At 36.5% G+C, this 15,661-nt stretch overlaps 1 protein-coding gene across 5 annotated transcripts in view; it reads right to left on the bottom strand.

Annotated features, from left to right (window-relative positions):
• NPNT (nephronectin) overlaps positions 1–15,661 on the bottom strand; it is a 75,992-nt gene that overhangs the window by 25,038 nt on the left and 35,293 nt on the right. For 2 of the 5 annotated variants that reach the window (XM_058193878.1, XM_058193880.1), the window contains 5 exons: positions 13,175–13,267; positions 11,425–11,517; positions 6,817–6,936; positions 5,796–5,915; positions 1,091–1,225 (listed from right to left, as the gene is read on the bottom strand). In XM_058193878.1, coding sequence (XP_058049861.1) covers positions 1,091–1,225; positions 5,796–5,915; positions 6,817–6,936; positions 11,425–11,517; positions 13,175–13,267 — 561 coding nt within the window. Of the gene's footprint in view, positions 1–1,090; positions 1,226–4,119; positions 4,774–5,795; positions 5,916–6,816; positions 6,937–11,424; positions 11,518–13,174; positions 13,268–15,661 lie in introns of those variants that run through there. The other 3 variants (XM_058193881.1, XM_058193882.1, XM_058193879.1) reach the window with 2 other exon arrangements.

Genomic DNA, 15,661 nt, shown 5'->3' with positions numbered 1-15,661 from the left:
ATTAAAAAAAATGGCTATAGTGGTCCAGAAAGCATAAATTCAGAATTCTACAGTTCCTAAAATGTGAAGTTGCAAACGCATTTGGTTAAACATGGTTTGGGACGACAGAGAATGAGGTGGCTGGATGGAGTCACTGAAGCAGTAGGCGTGAGCTTAAATAGACTCCAGAGGATGGTGGAGGACAGGAAGGCCTGGAGGAACGTTGTCCATGGGATTGCGATGTGTTGGACATGACTGTTGTGGTCCACCAGCAGCCTGCGGAGCTGGCATTGGAGTCAGACAGGGTTGAGGCTGAGGAAGAACATGGACCAGTCCTGGAGGCTGGGGAAGGTCCAGATGAGGCCTTTGCGTTGGAGGCAGAGATGGAGCCAGGGCTATCGGGGAGTGATGTGTGGACTCCGGAGCCTCTAGATGCTGACAGTAGTGAGGCAGAGGAATAGGAGAGCTGCCAGAAGGCAAGAGCAGCTAAAGTAAAGAGGACGACTCGGGAACAGGGCCAAGAGATGATTGCCCCCCCTCCCATAAGGCTTAAAAGACCAGCAACAGCATTTGGGCTCTTTGCCAGAAAACGTTGATAGCTTTGTCTTGCTGCATTTGTTTCTTATCCGCGTCTTCTGCTTTTGAACTTTTGCCAAGAAAGGCCTTTGGCAGTTTGCCTAATTAAGACCAAGGTTGGTGATAAGACTGAGGAATTGTGTTGGAAAGAATTTGCTTTGATTTAGTTTGGACTATGCTGAGAATGAGTTAATTCTCAGCTGTTCTAATAAAGTTTGTTTGTTTTTAAACTGACTGAGTTTACTACTACCTACTTGGACCTGGGTCACAACAATGGCTTTGCAACTAACAACAAAAACATGGTTTCTGAATTTTGTAGAAGAGATGTCTCTGATTATACAAAATATGATGACAATATTCAGGCAAATACAGGTATCAAATCCCTTCAGAGATTCACTGTTGCACATGGCAGTTGAAGACAGAGAGCAGAGCAATCCTGCTTCTCTTTCAGACTTATATTTTTCAAATGCGTGAAGCTGACTTTGGTACAACAAATGTTTATAAATGGTTTTCTTTTATGAATGATTTCCATTACCGTGGCATTGGTATCTGCCTCCAATGTACATCAAATCAAAGCCTTTATGACACTTGCAAATATAACTTCCAAAAGTGTTGACACATTTCCTGAATCGGGGACAGGTAACGCTCCCAGTGATGCATTCATCCACATCTACAAACAGAAGTCCATTAATAATCTGTAGCAAATAATTTCATGTATTCAAATTCAAACACACATTTATCTTGGATAATCTGAAAGGCTAATAGTCTTCTGGGACATTACTTTTTATGCATTATTAGAGCTGTGCAGAAATTACAGTTAAATTTTAAGATTAATGTACGGATAACTCTACTTTTCCTCCATAAAACCCATCTTTTCAGATGGAATCTCTTACCCCTGATGTGGCATAACTTTATAAAATGCAGGTTTAAATCCTGTGAAGAACAATTGTGTGCGAAATATTCTGAATGTTAGAAAAGGAGTGATAAAGGAAGAATTAGAATACTGAAATGTTTAATTTAGGAAGAGATAACTAAAATCTAGTATCCTTCAAAAGCACAATTTATTTTTGATTTATTATAATTTACTCTGTTGCACTAGTGAATTTATTGGCAGATCTCCATGCTAAAAAGGAGGTTCAGCCAAGGACACTAAATGGCTATTGAAAAGAATTGGTTCAATCCAATCATTGAGAGGTTTCATACCCAAACTATAATGCCTGTCAAAATCTTTATTAACTGTTTCTGGAAACTATTACAAAATGGAACTATGTATTCACATAAAGATTTATAGAGAACATTTCCAAGAGTCCATGCATACCAGATTCTAGGGATCAACACCAATATATAAAAAAGATTCCTTCAAATATATATATATATGTTTCACAACACCGAAAACAGGGATTTTGGCTACTGGGTTCAATTCCCTGCCTTATTATGAATCCAACTGAAAATATCTGTGATAGATCTTTATCCAGTTTCTGTCTGAACACAATAATATTAACCCCATCAAGTGACAACATCTGACTATAAATCAGCTGTGGTGGTCCCTGTGGCTTTTGGCACACTAGGTGCTATAATAAATAATCCTAGATAGCACTTAGAAAATCAGCATATTGACAAAATTTCCATCTGTCAATTACAAAAGGCCAAATCCTTGGATCCGTACATACAATATACTACCCTGATGCATTATAATATCTTAGGTTCTTGGAAAGAACTTGATACATATGAAAACCAATACCAATCAAATAACTGGCAACTCTAATTTCACATTGTTGTGTATATAATATAATTCGGCAACCAACCACAATAATTTAATTTATATGCCATCTGACTCTAAATGACTCTGGGCTGCTCACAATAATCACACAAAGGAATTACAATAAAGTCAATAAAAAATAAAGATAAAAGAGGGCTAGAGCGATGAAGTGAGGGGTCTCACTTTTCCTCACCAAAGGTCTGAGTAATAGAATAGAATAGAATAGAATAGAATAGAATAGAATAGAATAGAATAGAATAGAATAGAATAGAATAGAATAGAATAGAATTTTTTATTGACCAAGTGTGATTGGACACACAAGGAATTTGTCTTGGTGCATATGAACTCAGTATACATAAAAGAAAAGATCATCAAGAATTCTAAGGTACAATACTTAATGATAGTCATAGGGTACAAATAAGCAATCAGGAACCAATCAAAATCAATATAAATCGTAAGGATACAAGCAACGAAGTTACAGTCATACAGTCATAAGTGGAAGGAGATGGGCCATGTCTTTATGTCTCTGTTAATCAAGAGCAGGTGGGGGTATCTCGTTCTTTGAAGGAACCTCATTCCAGAGAGCAGGGGCTGATACAAAGAAGGCACACTTCTGGGTCCTAAGAGATGACATCATTTAATTGAGGGAACCCATTGAATGGTTCCTTCAAAAGTGGTCCACTATCAAACTACCCTTACTATCAAGTTTTTCCCAATTTTTAGTCAGAATCTCCATCTGAAGTTTAAGTTCACATTGTAATTGTTAAGTGGCCACAAGAGGAGGAAGGCATAAGATGAACTTCACAAATCTCCACACTCTGCCTCTTGCATACTACATCACAAGTATAAAAAGACAGAGATTTCATCTTGATGACCCAACACACATTTCGTCATTTTGGCATCATCTTAGGAACAGATACCTATCTCTGTAATAGTTTCTAAAAACGGTTAATTTTTACTTCCGATAAATATTGTGATACGGAGAAAGTACTTAAAACAATGTGTTGATTTCCTACAATATTTAAAGTGAACAAATTCATTTCAATAACAATAACAACAATAACAACAACAGAGTGGGAAGGGACCTTGGAGGCCTTCTAGTCCAACCGCCTGCCCAGGCAGGAAACCCTACACCATCTCAGACAGATGGTTATCCAACATTTTCTTAAAAATTTCCAGTGTTGGAGCGTTTACAACTTCTGCAGGCAAGTCGTTCCACTTATTGATTGTTCTAACTGTCAGGAAATTTCTCCTTAGTTCTAAGTTGCTTCTTTCCTTGATCAGTTTCCACCCATTGCTTCTTGTTCTACCCTCGGGTGCTTTGGAGAACAGCCCGACTCCCACTTCTCTGTGGCAGCCCCTGAGATATTGGAACACTGCTATCATGACTCCCCTAGTCCTTCTTTTCATTAAACTAGACATACCCAGTTCCTGCAATCGTTCTTCAAATGTTTTAGCCTCCAGTCCCCTAATCATCTTTGTTGCTCTTCTCTGCACTCTTTCTAGAGTCTCAGCATCTTTTTTATATCGTGGCGACCAAAACTGAATGCAGTATTCCAAGTGTGGCTTACCAAGGCATTATAAAGTGGCACTAACACTTCACGTGATCTTGATTCTATCCCTCTGTTTATGCAGCCCAGAACTGGGTTGGCTTTTTGGCAGCAGCTGCACACTGCTGGCTCATATCTAAATGGTTGTCCACTAGGACTCCAAGATCCCTCTCACAGGTACTACTATTGAGCAAGGTACCACGTATACAGTACTTGTGCATTTATTTATTTTTTTGCCTAAATGTAGAACCTTACTTTTTTCACTGTTGAATTTCATTTTGTTAGATAGCGCCCAGTGTTCAAGTCTGTCAAGATCTTTCTGTAACTTGAGCCTATCTTCTGGAGTGTTGGCTATTCCTGCCAGCTTGGTGTCATCTGCAAATTTGATGAGTTCCCCATCTATCCCCTCGTCCAAGTCATTGATGAAGATGTTGAAGAGTACTGGGCCTAAAACAGAGCCTTGGGGTACTCCACTGCATACTTCCCTCCATGTGGATGTAGTTCCGTTGAGGACTACACGTTGAGTGCGGTTGGTCAGCCAGTTACGAATCCATCTGGTGGTGGTGCTGTCTAACCCACATTTTTCTACTTTATCTAGTAGTAGGTTATGATCTATTTTATCAAATGCTTTACTGAAGTCCAAATAAATTATATCGACTGTATTCCTCTGGTCTACTAATTTTGTCACTTTGTCAAAGAATGCAATAAGATTAGTCTGGCATGATCTGTTTTTGACAAACCCATGTTGGCTTTTGCTCATTACTTTGTTTGCTTCTAGGTGTTCGGTGATTCGTTGCTTGATTATCTTTTCCAGAATCTTCCCCGGTATTGAGGTCAGGCTGATAGGTCTGTAGTTTCCTGGATTAGTGGTCATGAGATGTTCTCCTTTACTTTAGTACAGGGATCTCCAACCTTGGTCCTTTTAAGACTTGTGGACTTCAACTTCCAGAGTCCTTCTGGGAGTTAAAGTCCACAAGTCTTAAAGGGACCAAGATTGGAGACCCCTGTTTTAGTATATTCTTTCAGTTGTATAATACTCTTTATTTCCAAAAGCTATTTCTGAATGAGCTGTTCAAGTTGGTTGAAAATCCATGAAGATTCTTTACTTCTTAAAAATCATTCAGGTTATCATTCAAGATTTTCAAGAATCAGAATGACTTTTTGCTTCTCTCTTTTTCCGCCCCACATCAACAATGATGAATGATTCATTATTGCAGATAAAAAACAAAAATGGCACTTTTTCTAATCTTTTTTCACTACAGATATCACTAACTTTAAGAATGTTAGTATGGTTGGTTTTTTTTCCAGTTTTATTATTTAAACACTGCTTTAAAAGTTCAATATGCTTGGATAATTATGTAAGAAAATGATAATAATGTATTTATGGAAAAATTATAATAGTTCAAATTGAAGTGAAGAAAGAAGAAACAACAAAATGATGAAGCCAGGAAAAATCACCGAGACATCACACAGAAGGAATTGCTGATGTTTTAAATGTATGTTTGCCTATAAAATAAAAAACTTTTTTTAAAAAAAAAAAAAGCTCAATATGCTTAATAACAGAATTCAAATGTCCAAGAATATTTTTAAAAAATCCCACTAGTATATCAGGAATGGAGAACTGTTGTTTCTAAAAATTTGACTTTGCTTGAGTATTATTTTGACACAAGTGTGATATGTGCTCAGCATTTCTTAGTAAACTGATTATTATAAAGCAGGGATATCCAACCTTGGCCACTTTAAGGTGTATAAACTTCAACTCCCAAAATTCCCCTGCCATCATGTCTTAAAGTGGCCAAGCTTAGATACCCCTGTTATAAAGGCTCCTTTAGTTTCTAAAATTCCCACCTTCAAATAAAATGTATTCTGAAAGGCTGGCCAGAATTTCCACGTCTTGTGGAAGAGAGAAAATAAAGATTTTTTTGACTCACCAATGCATGTTCTGCCATCTGATGCTAGCTGTAACCCTGGTGAAGGACAGCGACAATGTATTTCCCCCTTAACCACATCACAACCATACTGACAGTTTGCCATTGAACATGTGAGAGCATCTGTGGAGAAATCAATATGCTAATCAAATGCTTCAGAATGTTCCACGCTGTTATTTTTAAAATAGCATTGCCATGCACTTTAGCAACAGAAAAAGCCAATGGAAACATTGCTGTGTTCTGTTATTTCTCCCATTCCTGATGTATAAAAATATAGTGGTCAAATTTATTTTAATAATAGAAAGGTGGAACTTCCTTTCTACTATTAAGACTTGTAATGGCGCAGTGGTTAGAATGCAGTATTGCAGGCTAATTCTCAATTCTAATCCACAAGTATTTTGTGAGTCATATGATGGTGGTGGGGAAGTCAGAGATAGAGAATAGATTTGAGGCTAGAGGGTAGTTAGTGATTTTCTTGCCAAACATGGCAGTCATATAATACAATTTCTTGGTTTCAAGGCTACTAAGCACTACTTTAAGAGCCTGTTAAATCTTGGGTTAGGCAGGAAGAAGAAATAAATGTATATTATTGAATGTATATGGATTTGCATAGTCTGACCAACAATGATTAACTATTTTGTATGGTTTCATTACCGTCTGCAACAAATATTTATAACTAGAGGAGATCTGAATCTACTGCCAAGATAAGTTAAGAAGCCAATCTGTGTCAGAAGATTAATCAATTATTGTCAAGACCTGGCCATGGAATTCTGACAGCAATATTGCAATTTAACAAACATCATTAATTCTTGCTATCTTATTGCATTTCAAATATGACAATTGTGAGTCACATCAAAAGTGACTCTTGTATCTTGTGAAAGTAAAACAAATGGAATGCTATTTCTTCTTTTTGTTTTGTTTTATGGTCTCATTTAATAGAGTCCTTCGCTTAAGGCAAATTAACTCCTGCTTCCAAGGAATTCCACTGTTTAAAAAAAATTGAAACAATGAGAACTTAACCTACTAGAACACGATCCGTCAGGCATAAGCATGTACCCATTCAGACAATAACATTTATAGCTTCCATAGGTATTCATACATCTATGTTTGCAAGGCCTTGGTTTCAATCCACATTCATTGAGATCTAAATAGGATATAAAGAGGGTGAGGAGGAAGAAATAAAAATAGAGCAAACATTAAATGCTAGCATTTTGAAGTTTCAGGAGTTTCAAAGTCAGTTCTTTTAGAAAAATAAGCCTGCTTTACATAGTAGCTGAAGTTTTTTTTTAATGTACTTATAGTTTGTTGAATGGACCACAGTGGGCTAGCTTGTACAGGATTTTAAGCAGTAAATGTTGGCTTGTATAATACACTAAATTCTAATTTTATTTTTATATACTGTTTTTATATTTTGAAGTTTTATTGTGCACCGCCCAAAGTCCCTCCATGAAGGAGATGGGCAGTTCAAAAATGTGAAAAATACATACATACATACATAAACCAAGCAAGCACATAATACCTAAGAATGACATCATTTGAACTAAGGCAGTGAATAGTTTTAAGCTTTCTACCTTTGTCTAATATTCCCAATAACAAATGCTAATAAAATGTCGTTTATGGAAGTTCTGTTATTTATTCTTAGAACCAAGCATACATTTTGATTTCCATGACTATGTCTAGTTAAACTGATGTAGTATGTTCTTTTTAGAAAAAACTTCACTTTGGTTAAGTGGTTGTCATGAGGAATTCAATCATTACTGGACAACATAACCCAAATTTAGTAAATTGATATGAATATATACAATACATTGTAGGAAAAATGCAATAGTTTATTGAAACTTTTACACTTTTCAGATTCAGAAAGTGTAGATTATGACACAGTTTGGTACATGAATGTAATGATTTTGGCTGTGTTAGGGCACAGTGTTAGAATAAACCTTAATAGGGGAAATATATTAACACTGTTTCACTAAGCTTTTTACTGTTTGCTTAATTTTAATTAAAAATTAATTATATATTTTTGCTGGCTTTGTTCAGTAACTTTGAGAAGAAGTCAAAAGTCTGGATTCTATTATTTTAAGGTTCAAATCTTATAGACGCACTGGAAATAGGACGTTTCACATCATCTTCATTGTTTCTGTATTGGTATTCCAGTCAAAGGCTAGGAATGTTAAATTAGAGTTCTCCAATATAATTTCATTAAAGAAAAAAAATCCTTTTTTTAAAAACCCAACTGTTTTACTGTAACAGCATCTCTAATAAACTGCCTTTCTTGTTTACATTCTGTAACAGCTTTCCTAGATTGGATATATGCAACAATATTTTTATCAGCAATATGGTATGATGATAATAATATGAATATCAAAGGTACCACTGCAAATTTGAATCACACCCAAAAAAACTACCCTTCAGTAGGGATTTCTCAAGTAGAAACAATTGTCTATAAATGGGCCATAGACTTATTTTGTCCATTCGGAAAATAATTTAAGGCCATTAAGGCAGGCATAAAGTCGCAAAGGATTTTATACAATAGTCAGAAGGCAACCTTTACTCTGAGTTGTGTTTTTTTCAGTGACCTCAGTACCTTTGATCATTTACGTCAGAGGTCTTCAAACTTGGCAGCTTTAAGACTTGTGGACTTCAACTCATAGCTGGCTAGAGAGTTCTGGGAGTTGAAGTCTTAAAGCTGCCAAGTTTGGGGACCCCTGATTTACGTGAACTATGCAGACAAAGCAACAGGAATGCACGTATCTCCATGTGCCTTACAAATACACTGAATACACATTTTAGAAGCACACAATCCTGTGCAGCATTCCAGATACAAGCCAGCCACTCTCAGAAGTAATTTTGAAGCCTGTTCAATCTACACTAGTTGCAGTTGTTAGCTACACCATATAACCCTGTTGTTGTTGTTTTTAAATCTATTCACACACAAAACTGTAAAATATAGCACATTCTTCTTCAATTCCAGGGCTTGCCTAAGATTGAAATAAGAATGATTAGGGCAAGCTTAAACATTTTTATGGTACAGTTACGTTTTCTTCTCCCCAAAGTTTCCAATTTTAGTTCACTGTTTTAGCCAGTACTGTTAGACCAGTATAGTGGAAACTATATAAAGTGAAGGACTAGTTAGAGCTAAAAACACGTCAGTAATTAGTTTAGCCAAAAAAGTGTAAGTATTTTAATAAACTGGCATACATGTTGCATTTTTCAAAATGATCAGAAAAAATGTTCGATAAACATATTGCTTAGAATACGCTATGAACTAAAAAGGTTAAATTTAGCAAGTTGGATCAAATGTAACAAAGAGTTACCAAAACATTAATTATCAAAACCTTTTTTAAAAAATTCCACTTCAGTTTTCCATGTTTCTTTGCATTTTGAAAACAATTTAATGAGAAGTGATTTTTCTACATAACCAGAGGCTACAGATACAAACAAAAGGGTAGCACTAAAATAATAAAACAGGAATATTGGCATCATTACAACCATATATTGAAGAACATATAGAGAAAGCTAGGTGTTGAAGCAGCCCTTTAAAAAAGCCAGTCTCAAAAGCGCAGGCTGCCAAGCTTAGCTACTGCATTATAGGAAAAGGAAATGGTTAATGCTTTTCTTACAAAGCAAAGGGTTTATGTGTGCTATCATTGCAGAGCAGTTCCTAGCTAAAATATACAACAAAGACTTAACAGTTGCATCTAACAATGAAATATAACAGTTGCCTCCAACAATGAAATATAAATCTGCTTTTCAGGTTTCATAAAATCAAAACTTTTAATCACTTTCAGCTAGATGAAGTGAAACTGTGCTTCCAGGATCAGGCTTGGAGACTTCATCAGTGCTGAGATCCATCCACAGAGGTATGGAAGGAACATGACAACTCTGCAATATTTAAATCCTTTTCAACTTCTCTTCGTTCTTGCCTACCAATATTTCTGCACATGCCCCAAATGGAAGTTCAGCTAGGGACAAGACAGCCATCTTCCAACCATCAAAGAGATCTAACTGTAGGGACCATTTTCCCACTGATAATTATAGCCTGCAAGTGCACCAGCAGAAAACAAAGGAGCTATTACCCTCAGTTCAGCAGGTAACAATCAAAATGTTTAAAGAACCTTAAGGACAACTTCCTGCACAGGAAGATGTGGTAAAATATTGACCTTGGGGTTAATTATTTATAATTAATAACTTACATGGGTTGTAACCTGAATCTTGTGAGTGATAGTTCCAGTCAATATAATAACCCTTAACAAGCCACATGTTGCAAAAGTCACATTTTCTGAATAAACTCTATCAAACATGCAGCATTATTCTAAATGAATTTGCTATTCTCAAGATATGATGGGACTCCAGAAAGCCCTGCTGGATGGGATTTCTAGAAGTATAATCCTAACATCTATAGTAAGGTAAAGGTTCCCCTTGCACGTATGTGCTAGTCGGTCCTGACCTTAGAGGGCAATGCTCATCTCCGTTTCAAAGCCGAAGAGCCAGTGCTGTCCGAAGACATCTCCGTGGTCATGTGGCCGGCATAACTAAATGCCAAAGGCGCACGGAATGCTGTTACCTTCCCACCAAAGGTGGTCCCTATTTTCTACTTGCATTTTTTACGTGCTTTTGAATTGCTAGGTGGCAGAAGCTGGGACAAGTAATGGAAGCTCACCCCGTTTACGTGGCACTAGGGATTTGAACTGCTGAACTGCCGACCTTTTGCTCAACAAGCTCAGCGTCTTAGCCACTGAGCCATCGCATCCCTAACATTTGTAGTACATTCAGGTCTATAAGCATTCAGCTTCTGATTACTATTGTCCCATATACATCTGAAGAAAATTCACCAAGGACCTGCTTAATTGTCACAGCTAGCACACTTCTGGGCATAATCTAATTATCTTCTTGAATAATATATTGCAAAGCGCTAAGAAGTCTGCTGTACCCCTTAATCAAATATATCAAAGATCAGATCCATCCATTCGTCAAGCTCACCTTTTCCTATTCTGCAGCATCTTAGATACAATAGTTGTCTTTCTTATCTTTTGATATTTGTTAGGTCTGACATTATCCAGGTGCAGCACTTTTTACTTATGTTCCTCTCAATCTCTAGGTGGAGCATCAAATCCTGGATTTTTTGCAAATCATAAGCCTTTTTCTTAAATGTGTCAAGAGATGTATACAGCAAACCTATAAAGCTTCAGGATTGCCTGTAAGTTATATTATTATTGCCATTGCTCATACTATACTATGCATGCATTTTACATGCTAAAACTAGCACTGCTGTTCCTGGAAGAGAGGCTGCCAGAGATATTAACAATTATTACAATTATGTTTACTTATATCCTTATATAAGCAAGCAGCATTTTATCAATTAAAAAAGAGTGCAGAAAAAGTAGCATACATCTCAAAAGCTCTGAGCAGGAGAACTACCACAGGAAGAAAGTTGCGGAAGAGAATTGTTTGGAAGGTAGGGTAACCATCTTAAGGAAGTGTCAATGCTCAGTCTAATTGCATGCTGCCTATATTGCAGGCTTCCTTGTGGCAGCCAGAAGTTTGTTATCCTTTCAGCCTGTTTGCAAAAGAGGTTTCCATTGGTATTGAAGCCGTGCAGGTCGACCACCTGAAATAAAAGGATTGTCCTCACCCCTCCAAGGTAAATACGTGGCATGATCTTCTGCAGTGGTGAAAGAAGGTGATTCACTGGACCAGTGTGCAGAGGTTGCAAACAGGTGTGCAGCTTCACAATGGAGGAGAAGGCATAATAGAAGTCAAATGACTGAAACTCATTCAGCAACACAACATGGCACTTTATTAGATGAAATACCATTTTTGCATGTCACATTCAACGATCTCAGTTCTCTTTAAAAGGAGGAGGAGCAGCAGCAGTTTAGGTTCAGGGGAAGAGATAATCCAGGTGAATTTGCAGCATTTGCCTGAAAAAGCTGATTGTTCAACTGCGATATAGACAAGTCGCTGCTATACAAACCTTGAGAAGGTGAATCTTCTTGTAAATCCGAAGTCAGAAATTATTTGAACAGATGAGCACATCTTCTACTACTGGAGCACCCACCAATGATATACGGTGCAACAGTTCAGATTTAAATGAAGTGAAAGCTTATATTTAGAAAGAAACACAAACTGAAGTGGTAGAAAGTATCTACTACACAAAGAGTTTTTTGATAGGCCCCATTGCATGCACTCAGAATTTCCAATGTTCTGGGAATTCCTTTAGCCCCAAACTTTTGGCAATTCTTGCTTTGATTAGAAAGAAGTATAACATTGGTCATACTACCAAAAGTAGAAAGAAATATAACAATATGATGTATTATGGGAAGGGGAAGCAGAGGGAGGGGGTAAGGCAGGCAGGGAAGAGGCTAGGACAAAGGTGAGGTCTCACAAGAATCTTTCAGGCAAAGTTTAATATATCTGAACAAGTAAATTTTAAAAAAACATTTAGTATTCACTAAGCTATGGAAAGTTGGAAACAATTCCCAGGAAACACATTTTCTGTTTCACCAACTTTCTCAAGTTGTCAGATATTCTAAAATGCTAACTTGATTTTCCATCAGAAGCTTCACAAATCTTTATTAGAATTCCTGAGTGTAACTACACCTTTAAGCACTTGAAAACAGAGAATAAACAGGTATACCTGTCACTTAGTTGGACTTTTCTTCATTAGATGGAATGGATTTTATTTCTATTTAAATTATTTTAGCATATGGATTTCTTTGCTTATTTTTTGAGAAAGCAGTCCTGATAATTGCAATTTGTGTTAAGTTTCCACAGCTTGCTTAAACTGTAAATATTTGTGGAAGGTTGTGCTTGGCTGAGCTCAGCAACAAAAATTTGAACAAATCTCTCTAAGAGATAATACAATTTCTCACTCAGTTCAAATTGGCCAAGGGGGAAAATAGTGTGACCTATAAGCCACATATATCCTGCCAAAATCCCCCCTTTTCTGTCCCAAGATTACCAAAAAGTGGGTAGATTCCCCTTTAAAAAAATACTCCCTTTTTCTATTTGGGGTAATCAGGATATTTTAAATGGGGAAAATAAAAATTTTCTATCCTCAAGCTCACTTTGGGAGTGAAAAATATTGATGTGTCCTTAAACCAATGGAAATAAGGAAAATATATCAAAGATTCCATGATTGTTCACTTTCATTTGATAAAAAATACTATTGATCTTGATTATCATTAAATCAAGTGGCTAACATCTTTGTCCCAGAGAATGAATGAAACTATACCTCTACAGTATAAATTACTTTTCCTTTACAAATCTGATAAGGACCAAGCAATAGCTAATAGCTACGATGAAAACAAAGCAATTAACTGAAGTTTTATAAAGAAGTTTGAGTTTTATTTGTTTTTCTTTCCATTTTTTTCTTTCCTTACCTTGGTTGCATATTTTCCCAGTGTATCCTGAATGACATTTGCATTTGTTTGGACCAATACATTCTCCATGCTTACATCCAGGTTGACAAACAGCTGTAAATACCCAAAAAGAAAGCTATTATTTTTCTTTCAAATCAAAGCGCACACAAAATTAAAAATATTAAATAAATTTTCATGGGTCTTTGTAGCTGTTGTATTTTGTTACCTGCTTTTATTGTTGTTGCTGTTGTTTTAACTTTGTATTATTTTGAGAAGTTAAAAAATAGAACAGCAAGGTCTTCACCAATTGTTATAAAAATATATTCAATAGTAGCCTTTATTAGAGTTAGAGCAGTGAAGTAGTACAGCCTTCCAGTACTGTATGTTTCTACTACAAAACTTCACTGCTAGACACATTTTCCCCATGAAAAAATAAAATAAAGCTGAGTTATTTATAAAACAAAAAATCATAAACAAAACTGGTCTCTTGACAAAAAATGTTATCTTTTTGCCACAAAAAGCAAGCATCTTTCTTTGATATATATATTTGAAATCTTAGCTATATTTTGCCATGTAAAGAAATAAAAAATTGTAACAAATGCAAGTTGATAATCACGAGTGTCAGAATTAAGATTCCTTGAGTTGGGTTGGTGGGGGAGGGGCAGGGGCTGCTCCCAAGAAAATTACTATAAGGTTGCAGCCTTTAGTGCATAATTAATCCTTTTGCCATGGTGAATAAACAGCAACTGCAAAGAGATTGCTTTTAATTAAATGCAAAGTAAGCTTATCCTTCAACAACACTTTGTTAGGCTCGCATTTTACAAATTGGCAAGTTCCGTCAAAAACATCCCAATATATATGATACGAACAGCAGAAAAAATTAGAATGCTGTGTAAATATGACTGTATGAAGAATCATACCTCCAGATTAAAGGATTACTGTAGTGCGGGAGCAACTTAAAGCAAGGACTGACCTCTGAAAACTAAATGTTCTTTCTAATTATGGAGCTACCTGATCATCTTTGCTTGCTGACAAGAAATACTAATATAACTAATAATAATTTGTTTTACTGATTAAAATTTAAATGGAATGTATGGCTTTATAAAGCAGGGGTGTCAAACTTGATTTCATTGAGGGCCACATCAGGGTTGTGTTTGACCTCAGGGGGCTGGGGGGGGGCATGGCCAGCGTGGGTGTGACCAGCTCAACGTCATTCGCCAAGGCTCCATTTCTGGCCATGACAGAGCCTGAGAGCTCCATTTTCACTGCAGAGGCCATCATGGCCAGAAATGGAGTCCAGGAGGCCTGCGTGTAGCCCTCCAGAGCTCCATTTTCACTGGCAGAGACACCGTGAGCCAGTCCTTCGCTGTTTCCAGGTGGGCCCACGTATCCGGCCCACGGGCCTTGAGTTTGACACCCCTATTATAAAGGATATTCTTTATTCCAGATACATTTATTATCCCCGAATTACAAAGGCTGGAAGTGCACGTTTACAGTTTGTTAACATGCTTTCAGAAATCTTTACTGTAGGCAGGTGGTTTTTAATCTTTGAGCAGTTCAATGTGCAATCTTTTCTTCTATCATCTTTGGAATGACAGTGCCAAATGCAGGGAAAATAATATTCTGTCTAATTTAAATATAGCAGGCATTAGAATTCCGGAGAGATTTTCAACTGGTTAAATCACTGCCACTTTAGATTAGAATTGTGTATGAACTGCAAATAATGCACTACTTTACATTTTGAAAGTGTTATTTTCATTGCACTCATGGACAAAAATATCTCCAATGCCCAGAAGTTAAGCTACTTGGATTTTTCATGTAATAGTACATCTATGCTGTAAATCAAGATAATATATGATGAACATTCCTTAGTGTAGTACATAATATTGGAATGCCTCCAGAAAGTTCAGTGGAATTATTTAGACAGTAATGTCTGAAGTAGATTCTCAAATACTATGGCAAGCAAACAAGTTGCCACAAGGGAGGTTGACACTAATTTGGAAACAAAGCCACCCATAATTTTGGTCTGAGAATTGAAAATATCCAGATAACTTAAAACCTAATTTTCTCTTGAAATATCTGGGCAGGGACTTCAGCCTACATAAGCCCTGGACTGAAGTCCATTCTAGGGTTCCTTGCTCTATTTTCTGCAACAACTAGAAGATTGGGAGAAATCTTAAAATTATCAACATAGCCCATAAAGGAATAACATTATGCCTGTAGAGAATCATCATTTAAACTTCTTTATTATGGTAAATGTCAATGTAATTTTTTAAAGAATGATTATTATAGTAGCATCCTATATAGGTGGAAGTGTAGGGACTGGCATTCCACTCGCAGGCAGTCTCCTGACCTAGAAAATACTGGGTATTTTACATTCAGTCCAAATGGCACCCTTTGTGGTAGCAATCCTATTCTATACATAATTCTATGCTTGTAAGCCAAATTCCAATATTCACTTGGATCTATAAAAAGAATAGTAAAAAGAATCTTTCACAGGGATATAAC

Source organism: Ahaetulla prasina, chromosome 8 (assembly GCF_028640845.1).
Source record: "Ahaetulla prasina isolate Xishuangbanna chromosome 8, ASM2864084v1, whole genome shotgun sequence".
Taxonomy (NCBI): domain Eukaryota; kingdom Metazoa; phylum Chordata; class Lepidosauria; order Squamata; family Colubridae; genus Ahaetulla; species Ahaetulla prasina.
This window is presented reverse-complemented; position numbering and strand designations above follow the sequence as displayed.